General features: G+C 38.4%; 2 protein-coding genes across 8 annotated transcripts in view; one reads left to right on the forward strand and one right to left on the reverse strand.

The window, feature by feature from the left end:
* Positions 1 to 1,688: 1,688 nt before the first annotated feature.
* On the forward strand, positions 1,689 to 10,732 carry ankrd33bb (ankyrin repeat domain 33Bb). Its single transcript, XM_082172272.1, has 5 exons — positions 1,689 to 2,023; positions 2,182 to 3,009; positions 6,666 to 6,795; positions 8,568 to 8,708; positions 8,833 to 10,732. Exons 2-5 carry the CDS (start codon positions 2,560 to 2,562, stop codon positions 9,651 to 9,653), a joined length of 1,542 nt encoding a protein of 513 aa, XP_082028398.1. The 5' UTR covers positions 1,689 to 2,023; positions 2,182 to 2,559; the 3' UTR covers positions 9,654 to 10,732.
* Positions 10,733 to 11,233: 501 nt separating this feature from the next.
* Positions 11,234 to 27,757, reverse strand: part of ctnnd2b (catenin (cadherin-associated protein), delta 2b) — an 82,533-nt gene continuing 66,009 nt past the window's right edge. For 4 of the 7 annotated variants that reach the window (XM_082172791.1, XM_082172788.1, XM_082172786.1 and 1 more), the window contains 10 exons: positions 26,687 to 26,804; positions 24,257 to 24,442; positions 22,322 to 22,516; positions 21,724 to 21,874; positions 20,655 to 20,877; positions 19,340 to 19,424; positions 18,872 to 18,998; positions 16,039 to 16,170; positions 15,611 to 15,687; positions 11,237 to 14,832 (listed from right to left, as the gene is read on the reverse strand). In XM_082172791.1, coding sequence (XP_082028917.1) covers positions 14,587 to 14,832; positions 15,611 to 15,687; positions 16,039 to 16,170; positions 18,872 to 18,998; positions 19,340 to 19,424; positions 20,655 to 20,877; positions 21,724 to 21,874; positions 22,322 to 22,516; positions 24,257 to 24,442; positions 26,687 to 26,804 — 1,540 coding nt within the window. In that variant the 3' untranslated portion in view covers positions 11,237 to 14,586. Of the gene's footprint in view, positions 14,833 to 15,610; positions 15,688 to 16,038; positions 16,171 to 18,871; positions 18,999 to 19,339; positions 19,425 to 20,654; positions 20,878 to 21,723; positions 21,875 to 22,321; positions 22,517 to 24,256; positions 24,443 to 26,686; positions 26,805 to 27,757 lie in introns of all 7 variants that reach the window. The other 3 variants (XM_082172787.1, XM_082172789.1, XR_014206741.1) reach the window with 2 other exon arrangements.

Here is a 27,757-nt window from a genome sequence, read left to right on the forward strand (position 1 = left end):
ATACATTATTTCTATATGTATCATAACCATTATTAGCTGAGTATAATTTCTCATACATTCAGTACAAACTGTAAACTTGTCCTGTCCTAGTCATCTGTAGAATATTGGCATCAACCTTGTTGTGAAACAATGGTGCATATAAGTATATCAACAGATTACTAGGACTCTTGGTTCATTACCAGTGCTTTTACTTGCTATGATTTCCCGTTATTGTATTAGGCTAGTTTGTTTGATGAGGGCATTAACATTTTGTTAGGTGAACTTCTTGTCATATATGTTGTTTGGCATGATGTACAGAACATTTTGTATTCCTAAATTCCTTTAAAATGGAATTTTACACAGCAAAATAAAAGTAACCTTTTGTAAATACAAGCATGTTGAGTGACCAGTAAACAATCTGGATGCTCAAAGTTCATAACCTTTCAGCCTTAATATGCCTTGTGGGTCAGTCACATAATCTTTTACAGTCTACGGTTATGTAACAGATGTGTCATGTCTGAGTTACAGAATGACCTGACTTAATGCCACAATACAGTGCTGTTAAGTTGTAAAGGTCTTATGAATCAGTGTTGTTGTTGTAACTGAAACTATTAAACGTTTTCAGTAATTGAACTAAAGCTTAAATAAAATACAAAGACTAGATGAAAAAAATTCAACTTAAAAGATATAAATTAGAAATGTCGCCTTGGCTACTAACAAGTTGAAGCATTACTAATAATAATACTATAAATTAAAGCTAAAAGCTTTAAAAGCACCAAAACAAAATGACTAAAGCAAATTAAATTAAAATGAACACTAAAAATAAATAAATACTATAATAATACTAAAACACTAAAAAAGTTACAAAAAAATGTATATATATATGTTTGAAATGTAAACTGTGCATCCTCAATTATTCAACTCACCTCTTGACATGACAGTTTATCCCCATGTAAGGCAAGCTATCACTGTGCCACTTTTTTGGAGAAGTCATATTTCTCTGTTGTAGATGCTTTCTTCTAAGTTTAGTTTAGTTTAGTTTCCTGTGAAGAGATGCGAGGACTTCAGATGACGCAAACTTTGAATCAACATGAACCAATGCTAAATTTTCTATATATTGTAATCACAACTTGTAATAATTGGCCTACTTGAATGAGCTCATTGTTTCTGCCTTAAATTAATACATTGTTAGCTAACTGTGTGATTGTATTATGTACATTTCTGAAATACAAAACTTGGACGCAGTCACCTCTGATAACATATCGCTAAATTGTAATGTAGTTGCATGCGTATGCATTTTCTGTAAAGCTGCTTTGAAACAATATGTATTGTGAAAAGCGCTATACAAATAAATGTGAAATGAATTTAATTGAATTTTAAGTTTAGTTGATAGCTGGTATTATGAAATAGAATTGGCTGTATCAGTTACCATATTACCTTTATTATCTAGACAGAAAATATTAGATCATGTGAGCTTTTGTGAAGATATTAAAGTGACATGAGCAGGTTTAGCTATAGTAGATACATTTTCTGGTATATTTTACCCAAAACGGCCTCTAGGATGTGCTGTCACCAGCAATATCAGTTCTAATATCAAAGCCCAAAAATGTTGCTGCCTTAAATTTTTAAGTACAATCAACTTGGATGTTTAAGTCATTTCAACTTAAATTACATTAGACTGACTTAAGCAATTTTCAACTTTTTTGTTTTGTTATGCAAGATTCAACTCATTTAACGTATTTTGATGTGTTAAAGCAATGCAAAAACATATGTTGTCATAACTTATTGATCATATAATTTTTTACTGAGTAGTTAGAAAACGGCAGTCTTAGTACAACCAAAAACATTGAAAGTGATGGTATGTGTTAATGTGTTATTGTTTTTTTAGAATGCAAATGAGAGAACAGCTTATCCACAACAAAATGTTATTTCTGCTGCATCCAATTAACCTTCCACTAATCTATCGAGGAGGCTTGTGCGGCCAACAGTTGATCACAGTCAAATACAGGCTATCAAAGTGTAGAAAGTCGCTCTGGATGTGCTTGTGAGTATCAAAGTCGGCTAAAAATAGAAGCGATTAGAGTAATAATGGGACAGCAGGTCTACTCGTATCCTGAAACATATAAAAGTCCTCCGCACATTAACAGGCATCAGTTGTGTTGAGAACTGTTTTGTGTAATTGATGCAAATTTGTGTTGACAGAAAGAGACTAAGGCGATTAGGAGGCTTCTCTTGAAACAGTGCCCGTGCCAGTCAGAGCATTTCTGATGGAAGTCCTTCATCCTCACTGTGTAAATACTCATTCTCCAACAAGAGTCAGATTGGTCCACAGAGCAAGTCAAGTGAAGAAAAAATGGGATAGTTTTGGTGAAAAAAAACAAGCGGTATGTAAGGGTGGACATAAGTACAACTGGTTCTTGAAGAGCAGCGGATATGATATTATTCTAAAAGGTCTATGACTTCTGGTTCTTCATTTCTTGTGTCAATAACTGGAGTTTAGGAGTGCCATTCATTATGTGACGGTCTCATTCTGGATCCTACAAGATTTTCGTTTTTGTGTTCCACCTGTCGGACAGTTAAATGGTGCTAATAACTGAGAATGGTGTTGCAGGAGGTGTACTTCCTGTCAAAGATCACCAAAATGGCACTATTGTCAACCAAACAAGAGGCTGGAACAATGAGGAGTCCTCTGTACAGAGTTCCACTATTGCGGAGCCAACAGAGGACTCTTATTATGCAGATGATGAAGACCACCATTTATCTGATGATGATGATGATGACGACGACATCTACCAAGAATTTGAGGAGTTGGACTTTTCAAAACTACCGGATAGCAAGAGCGTTTTGTCGGACGATTCCTTCTACCCACCTGATGATTCGCTCAACTTGGAAAAATGTCTGAGTCCTGAGAGCCCAGAGCCACTCAGCTTCTTCAAAGCATGCTGCACTAACAATGCCATTATTGTCAAAATCCTGATAAGACAAGGTGTGACGGAGGAGGAGGTGCGAGAGGTGGACAAAAATAACAGAGTAAGTTAACTTTTGAACGTTTTAAACAGGGAAATGTGTCATTTCTATGCCACCAAACTGAATCACAGAAATTGTTGTTATTTTTAAACAAGTTTCCCCAAACACTCCCACCCCCTATCATTGGTCAGACAAACAGAGGCCCGCCCCCAAACTCAAGCTATTGGTTGATAGCTATTGGGTGCTCAATTTTTTTTAAACGCCTCTCAGTGTTTACACTTTTCTAGGGGAGTCAAGCTACAAATGGCTTGCTTATAGTTCTACAAAAATAACACATTTCAGCTTTAAATATTGTATTGCTCTTTTATTATTTGCAATTTTGCAAGTTTAACTTGAGTCTTTTTCATTTAAGCAGCACAGGCAGTTGAAACATTCTCAGTTAAAAGAATTAAATTGCAGGAACATGCTCATGCAGTGTAGGAAAATCTCTATCATTACCATCCATGCTTTGATTTTTCTGAATACTGGAATAATGAACATATTACTTTCCAGGATTCATTCAGCTAAATCATGGGTTTAAAGAATGCCATTCTTGACTTGGGAGACGGGCTTTCACTCCCCTCAGCCCTTAGAAGCTTACAATTATGACAATGTGGGTGATAACAGTGTCATGTTTATGCAAGGCTATTACCATATCAAAGAGTCTTTAAACATGCATGATCCACACAGTGCTCCTCAGGGAATGAGCTCAGGCGGCTGTCTCCTTCCTCCATAAATATCGATGCTGCGCAAAAGTGAGGCTGAGACTTTCATCCATATATAACATTAAAGGCAGGATCTATAAGAAAATAAATCTGGCTCGATGGCAGCTGTCAGCAAAACAGGTGCCTTCTTGACATGATGGAATTGCATTGAGTCTAAAAATATGATATTGTAGTTAGGTTTTCACTGACATGACAACCACCATTTATTCGGTAAATGTAAATGAATGGGTCAATTATCAAGTCCAGGAGTTTAAAAATGGGTGGCCAGGGGGCTACAAGGGTGCTAAGGGGTCCATTGAAAAGTTCAGAAATAAAACAAAAGAAAACAAAGAAAAAGCACATATAGTAGCAACATTACTAAAACTAAAATGAAATGTAATAGTATATAAATAAAGCTAAAATAACACTTTTGTGTGTCCAAATTGGGACCAAAAACTCATGACATTTCTAAGTCAAATCTATGTCTTGACTTGATGTCCAGTTGTGTTGTGACGCTGTGATCTGCAGCTCAAATCTCATGGGTGCACCAGCCAGCTAAGCCCTGGAATAGATTGGAGTTTGAATTGCAGTCTGAGATACAGCCCAAGCAGATCGTAATCATGACTGAGCTTTTTAAAGGCTCTCCAAGATGTCAAAATACTGCAGGGCTCTACCTAGACAGTAGACAGGGATTTTTTCGGCATGTCGAGCAGAGAACCCCTAATTTGTCCATTAAGCAGAGACCTTATAATGTAAGTGTAATTCCACTGAAAGGAGTCTAGCTGCAGACCATAAAAGTCTAAATTTGACTCTGCCACCTATTGTCATGCTAAATTATGTGTGAGAATTGAGATGACTGACTTCCTCAGTGAATCATTTGAACTCAAATTGCATTGACTACTGCTAAACGTGTCTGTCTTCCTAAAAATAGAGCCTATAATAAATGAATCATCATCTATTGTCCCTCTCTTTTGTGCTTCTGTTGCTACTGAGACCATATTGAAAAAAGATACTCTGGTGCACTTTGCCGCTTGGTACGAGCATTGAATTTGTTAATAAACATCTTATTTAACTGTTCATCATTGCTGAATAGGACTGTACGCTTGGTCATTCACTCTTAACTTAGACAATACAGTTTGAAAACTCAATGTTCTGAACGCAAACAGAAAATACACATGCATAGAACGAACGGTTACTCACACAGAGATAAAAAGACTCTTGTTTTCCCCAAAGCAGCAGGCTGTGTGTGGCAGTTAGACACGCAGTCCTCCTTTAAGACTCTCCGACTCATTTACATGTAAATGTCTCTCAACTAACACAATCCCTGATCATTTGTTTAATACAAATCTTATTCTACCACCATTAGCACAAGGGAAATTATATGTGCAGCACAGTTAAACAGCACCATTAAGCACTAATATTTAATGATCCTGTTTATCAGTCTCGGCAATGTTCAACCTTTTTTGCAGTACTGATAATTAAACAGAAAAATATGACATTTTAGGTTCAGGAAACCTACTGACTGTGAGGATGCACATTTGATAGCTTAAAGTTTATATTTCACCTTAAGAGTTTGTATTCACCTTCACAGCTGAACTTCTGTTGATCCGGGGAGGGGGAGCTTTAGGAGGTTAGAGAGGCTTTTCTTCACAATCATCTTACGACAGCATGACATTTCGCTTCCCTGTAAGACTATGCATGTGTAACCTGATGTGATCCCTATGAAGTGTCATTGGGATCTACCACTAGGTAGAAATTGCTACCTCATGCTATCTCATATCGTTAGCCTATTAATAACCTTTATATTAAGAGATCATTTAAAATATATATATATATATATATTTGCAAAAGAGCCTTAATGACGGCTAAGAGAGATAGCCAACTAGACCTAAATTAAATGTACAAATATATATTTTAATTTAGCTGCATATCGATTATAGCATTGATCATTTTCAGTTTCTTGCTATTCTGGAGCTTAGCACCATAAAGGCCAGCAGACAAGCGCTCAGAGCCTAGAGGGAACTCCATACTAAATCTTTGCTAATAGTCTTTATGGGTCTTACCATCTGCCTGTAGTGCTCTATAATCACTCACAATCTGGAGACACACAAGAAAAGGAAGATGCTTTGTACTATTCAAGCAATGCCTCTGACCTCACCCATTTGTTTTTATTTCCTCGCAACCCTCACTCATCTGTGCCTTTAATATTTGCTGAATTCTATTGTGATTTTACATATGCTGCGTTCAAGGAGCAGGCCTCCCCATGTCTGCACTGCATTTGTCTCTGTGCTCATTTGTGCAGTTTGTTATGCTTAACTGTTAGACATTACAAAGAACAATTATTCTCCATTTATAGCATATTTAGATAACTGCCATTTAGTCTGAATGTGTACTTTTAAATATTTCTATTTAATACATTAGTTGTTTCTGAATATTAAGCAAGTCATTACCCAGAAGAGTTCCAAGAAAAGTGTAAACACTGGGGCTCATGTGGTGCATTCAAAACATTGCTTGTTTGATTGTTTGAGCAACACTTGCACATTAGTTTATCTTGACTTTGGGTGAGACTATCTGATGTCCAACCAATGGAAGATGATTCAGAAAAAAAATACACATTTCACCCATATAAATGCACAGTGGTGACATTGCAGTAATATTGACTGATTAAACTACAGTATAGGCTACACTTGCCAGTCTAATTATGCTTCTGCAAAACACCAATTGACACATTTACTCTAAAGATCAAGAGCTCATCGACCTCATAAATAAGACCACCAAACCCATGTGTCTCTGACCTCCAGAGATGGATCTGGAAACTCACCCTGCAACAATCCCTGCCCTTAAATGAACTGCTATATTGCAGGGTTCAATGCCTCTGCAGTTTGCACGTTAAACACCTTCTTCTGCAGTAATGATGGACATTCAGGAAAATGACTGTGGAGATAACTCATATTTTTCCTCTCCACTGCTTAACAGACAGGTCTGATAGTGGCGTGTTACCAGGGCTACGTGGATGTGGTTATTGCACTTTCTCAGTGTCCACATGTGGACGTGAACTGGCAGGATAATGAAGGGAATACGGCTCTCATGACTGCTGCACAAGCAGGTAAGGGAAGTGACACCAATTCATCTATTAAAGGCAATAAAATTACGATCAATAACTCTCAGTATATCCCCCTGGGCCTTCATTTACTTCTATAAAACAAGAGCAAATGTATTATCACTTATCTGTGAACAGAAGTAGCGAGATATCCTTTCTTTAGTATTATGGCATATCCGAGTGAAACAGATTACTGGGAAAAAAATTGTAAGACGGGGTTCGTTCACTTCGATGGTTGTTGATTGGATGGAGGCAGATCTAAATGTGAGCTTGCAAGAAAGGGTCTAAATAGCTGCTTTTCCACTGTCGGGCCCGTGCGAACCAGGGCTAACAACGTGCCGGGCAGGGCCAATAGCCTCGGACCTCAAGCACCGAGCCCAAAATCAAGTTGCGCTTCCGCTGTCGGGCCGGTAGCCCAGCAGCGCTACCCCATAAAACCATAAAGCCTCCATAGAACGACGTCACACACTCACACCATTTCAACAGCTGATTGAAAACTAGATACTAGATCACAAAATGAGCATGACAGAAGAGAACGTTTGGTCTTTACTTAAAGACTTAAGATTCCAACATCGATATTTGACTGTTTTACAATAAATGTTACAGTGACAGTAATTTATTAATTTGTGTCAGAAGTGCACATCAAACATGCTGAATCAAACTGGTTTTTATCATTTCACATAAAAATAAAAATAAACATACCCAGCCCGATCTCACGGGAAAACGTACAAATTCTACAAAGTGGCTTATTCGTACGAAATCATACGACCTGACTCGTACGAATTAGTAAGATTTTTGCAAAATCGTACATATTTGACGAATTGGCCAATTCGTATGAATTCATACGAATGACCTACCCCTGACCCCGCCCCTAAACCTACCCATCACGTGGGTTTAGACAAATCGTACAAATTCGTACGAGTGAGGTCGTACGAATTAGTACGAATCAGCCAACTTTTTATCATTCGTACGAATTCGTACGAATTGGTCGTGAGATAGCGTTGACATACCTATTCAGTTGCACCTGCTTCCATTTAATTGCAATCACAGGAATGCCCAAACTCCATTAAGGCTTTTAAGTCCAAAGCCTTACACATTTAGACAAATATTGATAAAATATAATATGTTTATGTCACATTTCTTTAGAAAGAAAGAGTGCACATTTCTACAGTAGTCAACATTTGAAGTGGATCAAAAAAAGTTCATCAAAGTTGTCCTAAGACAAGAAAGGCTATTGTTCAAAATTCATGTATAACTTTGATGAAAGGTTTTGATCCACTTAAAATGTTGACTACTGTATTAATTTTCCATGAAATTATGTGATCTGAGTAGGTTTGAGCGATATCTTCTGTCTCACTTTACTGTTATCCTTTCAACCAGAGCAAGAGGGAGCTCATGAGAAGAAAACCGGAGTTATTAGTTATATGAGTTAACCGGAGTGCATGTTTTTTGAACATGCACTTGGGAAAAAAATCCCCCTACACACAAAACGAATGAAGCACCCTGTATAGGGACCATAATATTATGAACTTGTTCTAATAAGCAGACACCTAGAAACCTCATTGAAGGACATGTTCAAAAATCGACTTTATATAAAGAGTATTAACCAGTTCTAACCATCTTAGTGTCTGTATTCTTGTAGCTCAAAAAGTAGAGCATGTTGCTAGCAACGTCAAGCTCATGGGTTTGATTCCCAGGGAATGCATGAACTCATAAAATGTTGCTTTGAATAAAATGTATAAACGTAAATGTATTCTATATCTTCTTCTGAATTATAGGCCACAGTATGATTACCAACTACCTGCTGAACTATTTTCCTGGGCTTGACACTGAACGCAGGAACTGCCATGGCTTCACTGCGATGATGAAAGCGGCCATCCAGGGTCGAGCCGAATGCGTGCGGTCTCTCATGATGACAGGTACAGTGTCATCAGCTGAAAAATGAATATGAATTCCTAATTTAGTTCATGCATAATAATCTTCCATTTTGTTCCTTCATGTGGCCATTCATTTCCCCTTTGTCTGATGTTTTTCTTTATAAAGGAGGAGACATTGAAGCAAGGGACTTTGGCCGTAAACTGACCCCACATGAATGGGCCACGTTCACGGGCCGCTACGAGACCGCCAAACTGATGTCCCGACTGATGGAACAGCCTTGTGCTGAACAGTTCTGTGACTCTTATCACATGGAGTGGCCTATGCTAAGTGAAATGGTGGCTCAAACAAAAGAGCCCAAGTCCTGCTTGAGGAAGTTCTCAGAGTGTGTCAGTAACTTGCTCTCCATCAACATGAAGACCAACCCCGTAGACGAAGGTGTCATGGACTATATGGTGCGCATGACCACGTCGCTGGCCAGCCCGCTCATATCCACCGCCTGCCACACTGTGTGCCCGGGCAGCCCTCCGTGTGTTGGAAAACGCCGCCCTGCCGTACAGGACATCCTCCGCAGACAGCGTCTGGCTGAGCTGAAGAACCTGGGGCCCGAGCGCCTCAACAACTACAAGCGGCTCTTCCAGAACTCCAGGGTCCTGCTGGTGCCGAAGAAGCAGGAGCGGCGCGCCAGTCTGCAGCCACAGATACTGCAAAGTGTAGCGATGGCCTCCACCATGGCCCTGAGGAGAAGTAGCCTTCTGCCCCTACACATGATGCGCAGAAGCAGTGTGCGTCCTGGAGTAGTGGTGCCTAAAGTCATGCTGTGTAAAGCTCCTGCCCCTGCATTCGTGCCGGAGCGTCCGCCTAGCAGGACTTCAAAAGACCCATTACACCTACAGATCCCTAAATGGAGGTACAAAGCTCTGAAGGAGGAGAAGAAGAAAGCTGAACAGATGGATAGGTTGAGATTGCCTATCGGGAGGAAAAAGTGATGTGGCTTTTGATGCCTTTGTGTTTTTTAAGGATGTTTTCCTCTGTGAAGGCTTGTGGCCTGTGAGAGGGTCAGCAGTACAAATCGTACACTATACTCTTTTAGACTGCCATGTACTTCACTCCTCAGTTCCTCAGTAATCTTTAGTCCGATATGTTATTTTTAAGTGATAATTCTAATTTACAAAATCACCAAACATAATTAATGTGTAGTTTGTTTTCACTCATCATCTTTGAGCCATGTCTTACTTGAAATTTGACGCACACTAATTTACATTTTTTTAATACTGCTCTGACAGACTGAATTTATGAAAGGGAGTGTTATAAAGAAGCTGCTAAAACAAACAACATATTTAACAATGACATTTTTAACACCGAAATAATGCAATAGACCATAGTCAGGTTAGACGACATATAGGCCTATTGAATTCAACGCAGATGAAAGCGAGGCTGTGAGGATAGGCACAGTTTTTGCAATGGCACGCGCTGTATTAAGGTCGTAGATCAGGTAATTTTCGCAACTCGTAAATTTTAAAACAACTATATGTAGTTTTTTTTTTTTCCGAAAAGACGTTTCGTCAGCTGAACAATGTTGTTAAACAACAGTAAAATCCATTGAATGAACTGTATTCTATCCATCACAGACTATAGTTTTCGTTCCTGTCAGTAAAAATGGCGCTACCCTGACTAGGTCGGCAGGTTATAATATTAATTATAACAATAATGATAACATTTGAATTAAATCTATAAGATGCAACTCCAGATTTTCAATGAAGTGTGCATTGCCTTGAGCATATTTTGCTCTGCCGGTGAGCGTTGCAAGTGGAGAGAGAGCCTTCAGTAAACTTAACCGGGTAAAGAACTACCTCAGATCAACATTGTCTCAGGAAAGACTGAATGGTCTGGCATTGCTGTCTATTGAACACGATTTAGAACGATTGATTTTAAAGATCTGATCAAAGTTTTTGCTGTGAGAAAAACACGTCGTTTGGCGCTTGGGGAATAGGATATTGCAAGTTGACAGCTTATTTTTATAAAACAGCTTATAAGACATCCAGACAGAGTTTAAATAGTGTCTGTGTATGAGATGGTACAATGGTGTTGTACTGCAGTATGCAATTATTTGTATAGTTATACATGCATAATTTACTAATTTAATAAACTTTCAAATTTAGTTCTTTATTGTCTCTTATTGAATGCATTAATTGCTGTGCTTATAGATAATGACTGTTGTTACATGTGGCAAAAAGTTGAGATGATTGGGGGTTGGGGCCTTGGGGCCCAGATTACAAATTAGCCAGGGGCCCCAGAAAACACTATGGCGCCCCTGGAACTGGCCTTAATGTCTATAAACCAAGAAAAGCTCTCTTCTCTTAAGTTTTTTTATATTTAGGGTTAGTCCAGTTCGTTTACTTTGATGACACAGAACACATTCTTAACAGATGCAGCGCCTTTTGTAAAAGTTTAACTTTTTAACTGAAGTTTTAAAAAAAACATGGCGTGCATGTGCGAAACGCATGCTGAGAACACACTACTTATGTTCAGAGCCAAAATACCTTATTTAGAGCAGCGCCATGCCAGGTATGAAAGCAAGGCTGTGAGGGGTAGACTTACCGTGTTTTCAATGGCGTCCGCTGTTAAAAAAAAAAAGAAAAAAAAGGGTGTATAAAGCTCATAGATCAATTATAATTTTCCACAGCTCATGCCTTGTCGAGTTTTTTTGTCTAGTGAAATTTCATGGAAAGATACTTTTGCTGTGTTTCGTCATTAGAACATTTGAAAAGCCGATTAAAACAGTACAACCCACTGAAGAGATGTAGGCCTATCCCTCACAGCATCACTTTTATTACCGTTAAAAATAAAAGTGCGGTGCTAGACAGTGCTAGAGAGAGCTACGTTGTCACATATTGGTGAAGATTTGAAATATAAAGTTTGTTATCAGGTAGGCCTAATGTTTCCTTTAGACATGTCAATGATGTCAATGATAAAGATGTCAAACTATAGCGTTGAAATCATTTAATAACAAAACAAAGCACCTGTACCAGCAATGCAGAGTGGCAGTAAACTTCCAATAGGGGTCAGTATTAGGCCTACATTCTAGTCAGTCGAGGTAAGGCTTCATGTTCTGAAAACACACAATCCAGACACTGAGAGCCATTTCAGCCCTCAAAATGCATTTCTTTAATATTCGTATCTAACGACACTTTCTTACACACTTACATTAGCAATAAAATTCAACACTCAGTTCACAGCATCATCACATTTTTATGCATCAAATTGAACTGTAGATGGATTAATACTCTATTACTCATTAGCATTGATGAAATTGAAATGAATGGACGTGAAGGGCTTGGTGTTTCAGAGCTGTAGGCATGAGATGTCGTTTAGCACCTGACACACTTTTTTATACTGCAGACTGGTTCTCAGGACAAAGTGAGAAGCACAAACCCTGTCAATGTCAAAATGCTTCTCTGTGGGGAAAATGGTAATGAAACAGTCGTGATGAAACCCTAACAGAAGCTCGCAGCTTGCCCGCCTGGTCTCTGATAGCTATCTAGGAATTCTATCAAAAATACAATAAATTGAAAAGTCATGCCTGTACAAGGTAACAGAAATCTCTTATGTGTTAATGCTGATGTCTGGAACAAAATAAATGCTGTTGACTAAATCAATAGCCTACAAAATACATGGAACAATCAGTGCTGTTAAAGTGTTGAAAGCATCATTCTAGATAAAAAGTGGTTTGGATGTAATACAAGTGTATTTTAAAACAAATATGGCAATAAAGTGCAAGCCAATGTCAGATCTGCCCTAAGAAAACCTCAATATAGGATAGAAATAACTGAGACACAGACGAAATAAATCACAAAACAGTGATTCTCCATTAGTTTATATAGCAGTTGCAACCTGGCATTAAAAAGGTTCACAATTCTCTCAAACACTTTGTCTAGCAACAGAAAAAAAAAGTTTTACTTACATCTTCAATACAGGTTGTCTGATATGTCTACTTTTTCACAGATATTTTGCTTGTTCTCAGACGTTCACTATCGATGGTGCTGAAGATATGTGAGTTTGGGGATCATCCTCAATCCTTGCATCTGACAATTACCTCTAAGTGTAAATTGACATGAAGGGAAGACCAGGGCTTGCTTCATACCTTCCTTAAATCCGCCAGATTTGAAGTTTAAGGTTGGAAAAATCACAAAAAAATTATAGGGTAGTGTCATTCTTTGTTCTCCATTCAGTCAATAGAGGAATGATCACCCATCTTCTCCTGCAATAAGATGACCTGAGATTAGGTATAGGCAATTACCTAAGAGAGAAAAAAATGAAAATCAAGAGGCGTGTCTATACGCACAGCTCTCCTTCTAGATCAAAGCTATTCATTTTAGTGGCATCCATTTTACTAAGGACATGAAACATTCAAAAGGCATTAATAAAAGGTAGCAACAAAGGCCAAAAAATGTTAGAGCATTGTTTTAACACCTTTTCAAGTCAATATTAGAAGCTTTTCTCACATCTGCCCTCACTGAGCCCTGGTCTCACCTCTTTGAAACAGCAACATGACAACAGGAGGTCAACATCTGGTTAGAAATTAAAGTGAACAAAACCCTATGCTTTTTTTTTAACTAGCATTTTTTCCTTGCAATGTTTCTGCGTTAGGTGACATCCACATCTGCACATAAAAAGTATATATATATTTTGTAATTATATAATATATATCCATATTCTATTGACAGATATGTCTACGATGAGCTTAAGAACCACTGATTTTTCCGGAAGAAAAAAAGCAGATTTTGCAAATGTCTATTTTACAACACAGCGTCAACTAATTGTACATCTTTGGAGGGGAAGTAGCTGTAAAAGACCGTGTCCCTCCGTTTTTCGTTACAGTGTGAATACTGTTGAAACACATTTAAAAAAAAAAGCATTTACAAACAGGCGTCGATAGAACCAGTGACTTGTCGTTAAATGTAACTTAAACGGCAGATCTACAGCACCCCTTGGGTCAGGGATTACCACATTTGGCACATAACTTAGCACAGATCACTCGACGGCTTGAGGAATGACCAGTCTTCATGTCAGTACAGTTAGGGAAAAAAGAAAACAAACTGACAGATAGGCCTGAAAATGTTCTTGTTATTGGTGGAAACCCTGTCCAGGCAGTGATGCTCTGTCGTCAGTTATTATTTCTATATTTCCTCTTAGAAAAACGGGGAAAAAACACATTAGAGCAAACGACACCTGCTTTTCTTACCCATAGAACAGGACGCTGGAGTTCAGTTGAGTGTATTTTTCCTCTCTCTTTTAAAATACAGGAAAATAAAATGATATATTGAGCCACATGGGAGGACACAGTAGTCTTTGCGTAATATACACAATGCACCTTGTATCTACATCTGTAATATACAACAAGTACTTTACACCAGACTTAAGAAGTTAAAAAGGAGGTACAAAAACAAGCAAATAATAAAAAGAAACAAAATAAAATATACAAAGGCTAAGAGTGTAATAGAGCACTCCATAAAAGCATGGTTTAACATAAAGAAATGTCCAAAATAATTTGTGAAAACTACTTCCTTAGCTTGTGTCGAATGTCGATTTCTTGTGCTTCACGTAACTGTCCCATCTCTGCGCCACATACAGTATCTTCCACTTTCCTGTTTACATTTCGATTCCCTCCACTGCTTCGAAAAACACCAAAGTTCAAGTGGTCCATTCGGTAAAACGCATTCCTTGAGCTTCTCTAAAATCCTCTCTCGTCAAGCACTTTCCTAACCTCGCTCACTGGCCGAGTGGCAGCCCACTGTGGTGCGAGCAGTGAACCGAACTGAAGGTTTACGTGTGTGAGATGTCTACTAGTGTTCATGCACATGCTGGGCTGGTCTCAGTGTATGGTGTTCGTAGGCCAGCCTCCAGCCTGCCTCTGTGCCTCTACACCCACGAGTCTGGCGAGGCAGGGTAGTGGCTCGTCTCGTAATTGAGTTCACTGTACGGGCGGGATGCCGAATAAAAGTCCACGTAGTTCCCCGTGGACTTCAGTCCCAGGTGCATGGTGCCGTCGGCTGCAGGTTGGGGGCGTTTATGCGCTTGGTCCTCGTAGTACGGCTCCTCGAAGTTGGCTCCTGGGGGAGTCTGGAAGGGAGGGTAGGCCTCTGGAGGGTTGCCTTGAGCGGAGACCTGACGGAAATAATGAGAGCGTAAGGGCTGTTTTGGGAAGTGACATAAATGTGTTATGCGGTAGTTCAGAAACTAAGAATCTAATTTACAATTCAAATCAAGAACATTCCTTGCTTTTGTGTAATAAAGTTATATAAAAGGTGCTTCATCTAAACCAGTGTTTCCCAACATTCTTCTTTGTGTCTTCGGTACCCCCACAATGCAATCAAAAAGACTCAAGTACTTCATCCACACCAAAAAGGAACTGAAAAAATCTAATTAGCTGGCTATATATATAGATCTATTTTATTCTAATATTATTATATAGTTATTAAAACATATATATATATGTAACAGTTCCTGACTGAGTGAGTCCATTGTCTGTTGTTGTTTCTACCCCCTTTTTTGACGTGAAAATATCAGTAAAACATTACAATAAGGTTCCGTTTCTTTACATTAGCTAACTACATATTAGTTAACATGAACTAACAATACTACAAACAATAGCATTTATTAATCTTAGTTCATGTTAATTTCAATATTTACTAATACATTAAAAGTTGAATCTGTGAATATTTTTTAATGGACCTGAGCTAACGAACAATGAACAGTTGTATTTTTACTAACTAGTGTTAGCAAAGATGAATAAATATTGTAAGAATCGTATTGCTCATTGTTGGTTAATGTTAGTTGATACATTAACTAACGTGGAGTAATGAGACCTTATTGTAAAGTGTTGCCAAAATATCAGTATGAGCTAAACATTATTACAATGCTGTGTGATCTGTGGTGACCTCACCTGGTTATGTTTGATGTCATCACCAGGAGACATGTAAGCACCTCTGAACAGTGTAGATGTTCCACTTGAGATTTGAGCTGCGGAGACAGTGAATTATAAAGATTCTCAGAGGACTTTTCTACAGGTACAGCAAACGTCTGCCTGAAACAGGTGAGCAGATATATGAAATGCAGTTCATGACTTTTGTTGAGGTAAAGGACTTTACACCAAGATGCAAGGGTGAGATATCAGACATCTTTCTGTGAAATAAAAGTGTTACACTGCTACTAATACTGTACTAATTACAGCACTCGGGAGTAATTCATTGCCTTTGTTATTGGTATATTTGATGGTTTGCCTGAAAATCATTGTCGACCCTGTCAGTCATTTGATGGCGGTTATATGAAAGCTTTAAACTCTCGCTGGAGGACTCCGAACTGCGGCCTTACCTGCCATCGCATCTTTTCTGGAGGTGTGCTCGCCCTTGTTTCCATGGTAACCAGAATTGGTTCCAGTTGTCTCATAGTCTATCTTCCTCTCCTTCAAGCTCATCATTTCTCGAGGGGAGGTGGGGGCACTTGCTAAAAAACACGGCAAGTCAACCAATAATGAGTGAGGGGGGAAAACAGCCTGTTTGTTCAGAAGAAAGTGTCTTGACGCATTTGAAAGTACAATAAGATCTCATTCCATCAAGGGATCTTTTATTTTACATAAAAAACTCATTTACTGTAATGAAGCAATTCTCTTGCTGCCTTTTGAGGCAAACAAGTGTCAGTGTTCTGCTCCTAATTGCTAAATGGAATTGTTCGGGTAATTGATTGGTTTTGTCTGGACTTCTTACTTGTTCCTTCGGCAATCATTTATTTTACCTTTCTAGTCACTTTTGTGTTCAGAAAAGCTTTCTGTCAGGAGATGTGATTTACAGAATGTAAGACTTCATAAAACACTTTATAAAAGGGATTAACTTAAAACACAAACACAGTTTAATGACATTAAATGTTTTATATTATAAATATATAAATTTGTTGCAGAGAAAATGTGATGACACAAAATACAACCTAACTGCCGTAATTTCAGTAAAAATTGCTATAATTCACCCAATAAATACTGAGATGGTTTATCAGTATTTATTCTTTTCTTTTTTTAATGTAATAATTAGTCTTTTTGTGATGGTTTTTCATATAGTTTTCAAGTCAGGAAAGGGTAAAACAATAACGTTTACTTTATACATAAAAGGCTTTTGAAAAGTATCAAAAAATAATAATAGTAAAAAGTTTCCAGAATTTGAATGTGACCTTCATACAGTATAACAAAAAGTCAAATGAAATCAGTTAAGTCTTAATAAAACCCTTGGGATATACAAGTGCACACAGTTGAAGAAACCCCCCAATAATGTCCTAAGCTATTAAAAGAAAAGATTATTTTACAACAAAAGCATTTTATTATATCAGAAAAAAAGTTACTTATGTGCCATTATCTATTTAATTATTTGGATGTTAATGAATCGGCTCTTGGGGACAGATTCAGTGCTCTTGCTCTTTTCAGCATGACTTTGTCAGTCGGGACACAGTCTATTCTTCTGGATGGCCATCTTACTTGCAAATGTATTTATTTGAAGTTCCCTGACAATTACAACTTGGGCAATTTAAAAGGTGTGAGATTCTCATTTGGGATAGTGCCCTACCACACCCTCCCAAGCAGCAGGGAGAATAAATATGCCCCCTCTTTGTTTTTCCCATGATACGTGAGGACATTATAAGCACTTAATATTCAGGTTGCCCTGAATAAACATAATGAGCATTGTAAATACAGATTTCTCACAGACTGGAAATGATGTAACACTATTAAACATAAAATGAGTGCAAAAGCAGAATCTACTAAATAATGTTTGATATCTGAAACAACTAGAGAACAGACAGTGCCTGCTAAAGAAAGTGTTAATTAAGCAGAACAGACTCTTCTGTAGCGCTGTGTAATTAGGATACACATGGCGCCCTGACAGACAGTACTGCATTCTCCTTCCTGCCATCAGTTGGAAATAGAAGAATATCAGGATGTACCCTGATCAGGACAGCTCTGTTCCCTCTATGATCACATAACGGCATGGCCACATTTTGTATTGTCCTTTTAATGTACTACTTTGGGATTAGTCATTATGATTGACTATTTGACTAAGGCCTTGTCCACACTAATATGTTTTTGTTTGAAAACGCATCTTTGTCTCTCCATTTTGGCCTTCCGTCCACACTGAGACGGTGCTTTTGTCCTGCGGTGCTTTTTGAAAATGCTTTCCCAAGTGGATAATTTTGAAAACGGTGCTTTTGTATTGTAGTGTGGACTGAGAAAACGGAGGTATTTGAAAATGAACATGTGTTTAGTCATGTGACGCATATTGAGCCCATAGTTATGTATGTTTGTACCGCTATTCTGCCTGTTATATGCTATTCACTTTCACACTGTTGCTAAAGATATGTTATTTTGTACACTCTTCATATCGCAATCCTGCAAAGATGACAGAAAATGTACTCGCAATTGCTGTCCTGTGGCAAAACATGAGAGCAGTGACAGCAGACCAAGCATATAATGGTGACTGAGTGCTTCCTGGATGCATCAGTGAATGGTGAGATATTTTGCTAAATAAAATAATACTGCCAGAAGAATAGCATGCAAACTTGATGTCTCTTAGAGCTACAGATGTCTGTTCTGTCTGTATCATCTCAGTGAGCTTTTATGAGGTATTACACGTGCAGTAATGGTGAATTTAACATTTTCCGCTGTTTCAATGTGAATGAGAAACTTTTGGACACGCTTGAAACGCTATTGTGAACAGAGAGCGTTTTTTAAACGAAAATGGCGTTTTCAAATTTATCCGGATTAATGTAGCTTAGCTTAATTCTCCAACAAATGACTAGCTGATTAGTGAGGTCAACTTGTTTTCGATGCTTCACTTAGTGTGCTCTCTGACAAACGTCATGCCTTTTTTGAGCACCTTGAGCATTGCAGTTATTTAATAGTTCTGTGTGTCTCGAGACCCTGGTGTTTTGTTCCATCCTGATGCACACCGTCCACCTGACACCATCCTATTATACAAACTGATGAGTTGACTAGGTGTTTATGCAACACACTGGCTATGCAACCAACTGATTTAGAAAATAAGTAGTTTTGATCATCCCAAGTACTTTTTTTATCCCTCTAATCTACTCCCGACAAGGAGATAAAGACAAAGGAAATATCAATGATATCACTTGTTGTCAAAATGGAGAAAAGTGGAGCGTCTCTCACCTGATCGATTATTGGGCGAAGTCCGCACAGGAGAGATAGATGGGGTGCGAGAGGAGGAATAGGGTCGTTGTCTGTCTCTCTCAATTGTAGATGAAGAGCCAATGAAGTGATACTGAGAATAGCCATCCTGTCATAAAAATAAGAAAAAACATGATCATTGATTCATCCTGAAGCAACACTCATCAAAACCTCCTGGTTTCAAGTATATGACAGACACAGATAAAAAAATAAAAAAAAATAAAAGATTTTCATGCATTTGTCATGCATATTTTCATGCAAAATGTAATTCCTTTAAAATAATTTAGATAACCCAAGTGGTCAGAATGGGCCAGTTAGCGCCTGCTGGTAGATGCTACAGCTACACCATTCGGCAGTAAAAAAAACTCTCTCTCCTCTGATGCCTATTAAAAAGTATATAGGTGCAAATGTAATAGATGTGAAAACAGTGAGGTCTTCAGAATTCATTACCTTCTTATAGAGGCTTCGCAAATCTCTGTACTGCCACATGCTGTTGAGGACTTGAGAAGCTGCTTTCACCACCTTCGGTGTGTGTCTGCAGGGAAACATACAAGAGAAAATGGATACAATGCATAGCCCTGCAATAATATAAACAATACAATGTTTGGTTTCGAATCCATTTCTGGGGCTTCTAGTATAATGGATTGCTTCATTATTATGAGTATTATTATTTTGCATTTTGTGCAAACTAACTTAATAAAACCCTGTATTACAATAAAAAACTTTATTAAAAAAAAAGTACATTCTCAGCAATAAACAAACAAAGTATTAATCTGCTGGTTAGACATAGATTATAAATATCTCAGTGAAAATGCGTTTGAGTTCAGATCAATTTGTGCAAAGATTTCTCTACTGATGATGTATTCAAAGGCACAAAAACTCAAAAAATTAGAATGATAAACACAATAACATCTACAGTAAATACTAAGGAGATTCATTTAAATTACATTATTGTTCAAAACTTTTGGGTCTGTAAGACTTTTGAAAGAAGTCTCTTACTGTATGTTTTTGAAAGAAGTCTCTTAGTCTCCAAGGCTGCATTTATTTGATTAAAAATACATTGAAAACATTGAAACTGTTTTCTATTTTAATATATTTTAAAATATTCTTGTGATGGAAAAACTGAATTTTCAGCACCATTTGTCCAGTCTTCAGTGTCACACAATCCTTCAGAAATCATTATAATATGCTGATTTGGTGCTCAAAAAATATTTATTATTAGTAGTAATGTTGAAAACAGCTGTGCTACTTAATATTTACGTGAAAACCATGTTACATTTTTTCAGAATTCAGAAAAAAAGAAAAGCATTTATTTGAAATAGAAATCTTTTTGTAACATTAGAAATGTATTAACTGTCACTTTTGATCACTTTAAAACATCCTTGCTGAATAAAAGTATTCATTTCTTTAAAAAAAAATCTTTTGAACGGCATTGAATGTTAACCGTAAGAACTAAAAGGAAACATTATCTTGTAATGCACTTTCAGAGTAAACTGATCCAGTACAAAACCCAATAGAGTTACTGGACTTCCATCTTTCCTAATATCTCCTGAGAGGAGGCTTGGCTTCCTTCAAGGCAAGTGCTGTTTTTCACACTGTCACAAGTTTTCATTTTTCATAATAAACAATCCAGTCCAGCATGTCCTCTTCCTTAATCAACAAATTTTCTGTCCATTTAAATATGCCTAATTCTGTAGGATATAATAGTGTAAAATCTGGTTTGTCTATTGATCATGATAATTTAACAGAGCACCAAGATACTAACTTGTCTCCTTTGCTGCGGGCAATGCCGATGAGTTTCTCAATGCCGCCGGCGTCACGAAGGGCCTTGGTGTTCTCCATGTTCTTGGTGATGACTTCATGCAGAGCGCAGCAGATCGCTGTAATGGTGTCATCGGACATGCTCTTGCTGCTGGTGCCGGTGCCGGTGCTGTTGTTATTGTTGCCGCCCGGTAGCCGATGGACCAGATCCCTCATGGCATACTTGCCTTTGGGTTGCGTGGATGAGAAGAACAGAAAAGAAAAGTCAGAGAGGAGGTGTGACAACCAGAGGCCTTTTCAGAGATGCAGATTTTGAATTCAGATTCTACCGTGGGCACGCAAAGCTCTTTTTAAATGCGCTGAACCTCAAGGCTGTAACAACTGCAGCATTGGAAATGCCAAAGCGTCCGATATACCCAGAAGCTCGCTTACACTTAATGTGACCGCGAAATACCCATTCCCACTGGGAAGCTAATTCTCTCTGCAACAACCTGCACTACAAAACTGCTTTCAACTGGTATGCATTGAAGTTACATGAAAGAAAGGTTCCCATGTGCACTTGCAGCTTTGCCCACTTCATTACTGATCTCCTTAAATAATGGAGGACATTTGAACAGCTCTATCCGCAAAGAACCCGCAGTATTCTGAGGGTGCCGGCGTCTCGACATTTGTACATTTTACGCCGTTCCTCTTGCCCTATATTCCATAAGAGATTCACACGCCTTCGAACTCACTTAGGGCCGAGACCAGACTGAAAGAGTGCGAGCGGTTGCCATGGAGACAAGGGGGCCCATCAGAATACACAAACTATTAAAAAGATCAATAGTCTGTTAGTGTCGTGAGCAGCCTTTCAAACAATGCCACCTCGTCTCACTGCAATACCTGACTAGAAACGCTACACTGATACACACATAACAAATACACACACTTACACACAAAAAGAAATAGATCTTGAAAGGCCTCTGCCTTAAAAGTAATTTAGGTGTACACATACCTCTGCGGCATTCGGCTCTGCTGAAGTCAAAGAGAAAATGTTAGCTTGAGGCAAATACACTTCCATGTCCCGAACCTACCTATGAGCTCCTTGTTCCTGACATCAAGGGCCATGTTTCGGAGAGCTGTGGCCACAGCACACACCACCCGGTCATTGTCTATTCTCAGCAACTCCACCAGAATGGGCAGCCCTTTCTCTTTCCGAACAGCAGCACGGATGTACACCGACCACTACACGCACAGAAAAAAGTGCAGCAAAAAGATTATCAATACATCAACTGAAAAGATGCGTTCAAATGAGATTTGTGTCAACTTTGCATAATGTCACACCACTGTTTGTTTTCCCTTTTCTGTAACAAATGAGCAGAAAATTAGGAGATTTGAATGAGGAGAAACAGAAGATTTGAAGTGCAGAATTCAACAGAATATTTGAGTCACTGTCTACACTTTCAAGACTTTGAGAGAGAATTCAGCTATTTTCTTACGTTGTATCCATTTGAAGATATCTTAAACGGTTTGTGTACTCTCAAAAGAGACTCTGTCCTTGATAAAGTTCACCATGTTCTCTAACTCCATGACCTTGAAGTATGAATGTGTATTTGTGTCAGTGATAATGGTGGTGTGTGTGCCAGAGACAGTCTGGTTGGTTCGTGGCTCTTCAGGTGCAGGGTTACTCACAGGTTTTAAGGTGGGGCCTACCTTCCAGCTACCCGCTGCCAGGTTCTGTAGAGCCCCAGCCGCTCCCTCCAGTGTGTCCGGGTTCGAGCACTCAGACAGCAGAGTGAGGTATGGTTTTACTATGGACGGGTGCCACAGCATCTGTAGTCCCTTTGGAGGATCACTGGAGTCTGGGAAAGGCCCAACACCATCCCACTGAAAGCAAAGACACAAGTGTCATTACACGAGACAAAATATCTGTAAGTGGTACTACTGAGAAAGACATCATGTACAGAAACCTTCCACAAATAAGGTACAAAATAGAGCTTGAACCAAAAAAGAATGGTCAAAGAAAGTAGGTGCTCAACCTCCAGAAAATATTGATCATCAACTGTGATTTAGTTGTTTTATTTTCTATGTGGTTTTGCAACTCTGTTAGCAATATATGACATGTCTGAATGAAGTTCTTCAAAAAATAAGATTTTGGGGATTTTATAGCAATAAATATTAATAAGCAATAACTTGAATAGAAAAAAGTAAATAAAAATAAAACTTTATACCAGAAAGGGTAACAGGGTTTTTACTAATGTCACATGGCAGGGACACACAAGTTTGGGACCATAGGTTGGGTAGTAATTTACTGACAAACTTGTATTTCTCAAAAAACATAGTAAAAGAGTTGAGCACAAACAGTGGGACAAAGCTTAAAAATGTTTTTTTTTTTTTTTATCAAAACAAATAATACTTATTAAAAAAGTTTAAATATGATTATAATTTAACATAGCTGTCTTCAATTTCAGCATATTTTTTAAATGTATTTGATGCTTTTATTTCAGTCTTCTTCAGTGTCATGAATCTTCAGAAAACATTCTAATATGCTGATTTGCTGCTCATGAAACATTTCTTATTATTATCAATGTGTGCTGCCTAACATTTTTGTGGAGACTGTGATTTATTTTATTTTTTTTTGGATTCTGTGATGAATTACAACAGATTTCTGTCACTTTTGACCAATTTAATGCATCCTTGCTGAATAAAAGTATTCAATACCTTAAAAATATCTTTCTAACCCCAATCTTTTAAACATTAGGGTATGTTTTTACAACAATGAACTGGATATCAGTTCAGCAAAAATTATGACGCTGTTTTTAACTGCTAGATACAGTGCAGATGGGACAGGACAAAAATCATTATTTAAAGAGGATGGAGAGTGTTTCACAACAAAAAACATGGGATTTTGTGCCAAAGTGTAATAGGACCCCAAATTGTACCCTATTCATGGAAAGTGCCAGATGCGATTTTATTTTTGTCCACTTTTATTTATAAAGACATCAGGCATCAGGAAATGATAGGGAGAAGAGAGGGAAACAGGACTGGGTAATGTTATGTGTCAGACTCAAACTTAATGTATATTGCATGCTTTAGCACAACAGCTCAATGTGACGTGCGCTGATGAGATAAGATGATCATACCACTGTACGGAATGATTATACATATACTATAGTATTTACAAGGCACTCCAAGATAATTAAAGTGGCCAAGGCAAAGGGAAATAACACTGTACTTTTGTTGTGTACTTGTGAAATTTGTGAAGATAACGCTCACTAGTTGTTTAAGATACAGAGCAATTGAATAGACAGGGACAAACTGTCACACAGCCAGATGTGCATTTGCATCGTTGTTAAAGGAACAGATGACTCAGACAATTTAGTTATTTAAAAGCCACAATACAAAGTAATGCCACCTTTTACCTCGCTATTCATCCCATGCAAATGCTGAACAAACACTCCCGATGCCCCTATCTTCATCTGTTTTCAGAAACTAAATGAAATCAGCCTGGAAAATACGTAATTATCCACTGGAGGAGGACGAGTGTCGACGCAGGCGACCCGTACGCGAATGCTGCTAAGTGATGCTAATTGCCAGCAGCTGCAGGGATAAAAACCCCCGGCCCACCTGATCGTGGCTCTTCTTTTTCTTCTTCTTCTTGCCCCAGCAGCCGGAGCTCTCTGCATCCTTCCCGCTGGCATCGGTGCACAGAACCCCGTCCAGTTCCTCCGATCCCATCTGCTGCCCCTGAGACGTCTCTGCCGCCAACCTGTACGACAGGTTCCGCAGAATGCACACGCAGTTCTCGATGGTCTAGAAGGGGGCACGTTTGACGCGCAAAGAGTGGGGGAAAAAGAAAGTTTACAGATTAACACACCTCCAGAACACACCTTTAACACACCTCCAGAAGTTTGACTTTACTTGACACAGTAAATATCGAAACGTCTTTTTCTATTTGCAAGACAATCTGTCTTCTTTGTGAAGGCTGTGCATTATTGTGCTCTGAACTCTTAATAGTCTCTTGTTAGATTAGTCTTTTGGACGGACTCCAGTGGAGAGCTGGAGAACTAATCCTATTGTGATGAGCAGTGAGGCAGGAAAAACAAAGAGGACGACTTTGATCTTGTAAATGCTTTCAGAGGGATTAAAGTGTGACACTCTTTTTTTTCCTCATTCAAACTTGTTCTCACGAAGTATTATGCTGGTAACAGAGACCCCTTGAAAATCAAACAAAACATGGACTCAAAATAGAGAGGTGTGTCGCTGCATTACTTTATCTGCATAATTACCATAAATCTCTTTTAATAGCAACTGCAGCTTGTTTTGTACAACATTGTTGGTGGTAAAAGCAATTACAGGAGCTGAAACTAAACCTAAACTGTCTGATACAATGTATATTGCCCCTGCAGAAAAAAATAAAATAAAAAAATAAATTGGTTTGGACCTGTTCAAAAGCATCCAAAATAGTTTTTAATTAGATTTAGTTGGGCTATGCTAGACTGTAAACTGCACAAGCTGGTTAAAACAGATATTTCTGCAGGCAAACCTGCTTGACCAGTGTAGTGATGTAGCTAAATCATCATGGAAGATTTAAGGATGGGTTTATCTGAAATATTATACCACAATAATATTAAACAGCATGTAAACAACTTATTTAAATCTGCGTCCTGCAGTCTCGATGAACGGCTGTTTAGAAAACATCAGAAAAAATTATATATACTTTGTGATCAGAATTCTTGCCAATCCAAAAGAAACAAATTCAGCCTTTATCACAGACATAAACTGTAATATAAAGTTCTGCTCAGTTAACTAGAGGACGAGTTAACTTGCTATTAAGAGCCTTAAACAAAACTCAAAACTGAATTAATGGCTTAACTGAATATTGTTCAAAGATTGCCATTAACTTGTCAAACTTTGGAAAATCCAATTATTTCATGCTCAAAAGTAATAATTGTTTTACTCTGGTGCCGTGTTAATCTGTATTTCCATGCAGACTGATAAAAAAAACGTATGTGCACTCACTTCTCAAAGCTGCGGAAAGTTAGCCAATCAGAAATGTGTCATTTTAACATTTCTGATTACCTATTCAATCTGACTTCTGACCTGTAATGCTGCTTGAATCATAATCATATACTGTTTGTTCGTTGGCCAGAGGAGAACTGCCATTCTTTTCTCCATTCTGTCACCTGATTGAGGTTTGGTTCATTGCCACTGTTGCCTTTGGCTTTTGGCTTGCTTAGCAGGGAACTCTTAATATTCAACAATATTACTGATCTGAATGCATTGACACCATTGTATGAGAACTGAACTGAGCTGGATGATGACATCATTGTTGTCTCCAGAACGGCTGTATAGATAAATAAACTAAATTAATAACTTTTTTTTTTACAACAGAAATGAACCATCACTGAACTTACTTCAGCTGGACTATGACACTATTTTCTTCTAGATCTGCTGTACAGCCAAGACAAACTTGTTGAATTATTTTCCTGTTATCACTGTAAAGCTACTTTGAAACAATATGTATAGTAAAAAGCGCTGTATAAATAAAGGTGACTTGACTAACAAGAAAATATGCTTCGAACCACAGGTTGAGAGCTGTAGATCCAACCACACAACTTGCAATGCTGAATGTTTGTTGGAACTATGGACTTGGGAAACATATAATCGCTTAACTATGTTGGTCACTTGCAACCATAGTTGGCTTTTGGGAAATGCATCCCAGATTAGGGAAAGTGATTTCTAGTTTTGTGAGCGAAATTCATCAGATGGTGAGTGAACGGACTGTGGGTGGTCCGTGGGTGTGCCGTCCGAGACTAAGCTGGTCTAGACGGGCCTTATTTCAGCAGAACTGGCTTTTTTCACTGAGGAATTTTTGCATATTCTGCATTGTGTTTTCAATCTCATCTAACATTTAACAGTGAAGAAGTACTCTAGTGCTGTGTTGAAAATGGTTGGGGAGCGAAAAACACTCAACTAAACCTGATAGAACTCTCTGTGGTTCTCCGTTGAATGCATAAAACTTTGGTAGAAAGGCAGGGGAGGAAAAGGTCAAACCTTGCTGTCGATCTCACTGGTGCCCAGGGCTGTCTGGATGACATAAAGCAGCGCATCAGTCAGACCCTCACACTCTCTCATCCTGCGGCGGGCTTCTTCTCCGGCTGAGCTCACATTCCTGTAGAGAACACAAGAACGCACACATGCATACAATGTCACGCATTTTGTATTTTCGACACCATTGATTATGTTTTTGCAGTTCTGAGCTTCAAGTCAATACTAAACCAACCAAAGTGGTCTTCAACATCAATAAGCTTTTCATGGAAATGAGTAAAAACTCACTTTCCCCCCCCAAGTTCTTTTCACACAGAACAATATTTGGATAGCACTGTTTTAATACTTTCTGAGAAGTCAACTCTGTGATACGAGAAAGTAATTTAACAAAGAAAAAATTCACATCAGCTTTATGAATCACCAGCAACATGCCTCAAAGCAACAAGCCTAGAATCCCAAGAGCTGGAGCCTCGGGAGACCTGAATCAGGAAGTCTGATCTGAGAAGGTGCTTGTGAGAAATCAAAGACCACATCCTGTCCTCTCTCTCTCTCTCTCCAAGAAGCTTCTAAGAGATCTGTGTGTCTCAGGCAGCTGCAGGTGGTGTGGCAACTGTGTCCAACCATTAAATATTCAATCAGACTTCTAGTTCCTCAGCCATCCATGAAGAGGATTAATTATCACGCTGGGCGTAGGGAGCTTAGTCCAGCCAGCCAAGAGTGACTCAGCACTTTCTACAATCCTGCTGCTTCAGACCTGAACGCTGATGCGCAAAGGGCGAGAGTATAGTATATGCATATAGTGTGTGCTATAAATGTAAAGTGTTGTTAATGTCAAGCTGAGTTTTAAAGTAAAAAAGTTTCTGCACTCCGAAAGTATCTGCAGATTTTATGTTTCCAGTGAGCTCTAGCTTAAGTGATATCAAAATGCACATTTCCATTTAGTAAGCAAAAAATAGAAAGCAACTGGAAAATATGATATTAAGATAATCAGCACAATATCAACAGCATTACGATGGAAAAGCTTAAATGTGCAAATAATGTGACCATCACATAGATAAAAATGACAAAGCCACAACA

Source organism: Leuciscus leuciscus, assembly GCF_965113295.1.
Source record: "Leuciscus leuciscus genome assembly, chromosome: 6".
Taxonomy (NCBI): domain Eukaryota; kingdom Metazoa; phylum Chordata; class Actinopteri; order Cypriniformes; family Leuciscidae; genus Leuciscus; species Leuciscus leuciscus.

Coding starts and splice junctions, on each gene's coding strand:
- ankrd33bb (XM_082172272.1), top strand. CDS start 2,560: ATGGTGCTAATAACTGAGAATGGTGTTGCAGGAGGTGTACTTCCTGTC. Junction 3,010..6,665: donor AGGTGGACAAAAATAACAGA/GTAAGTTAACTT, acceptor ACTGCTTAACAG/ACAGGTCTGATAGTGGCGTG. Junction 8,709..8,832: donor GCGGTCTCTCATGATGACAG/GTACAGTGTCAT, acceptor TTCTTTATAAAG/GAGGAGACATTGAAGCAAGG.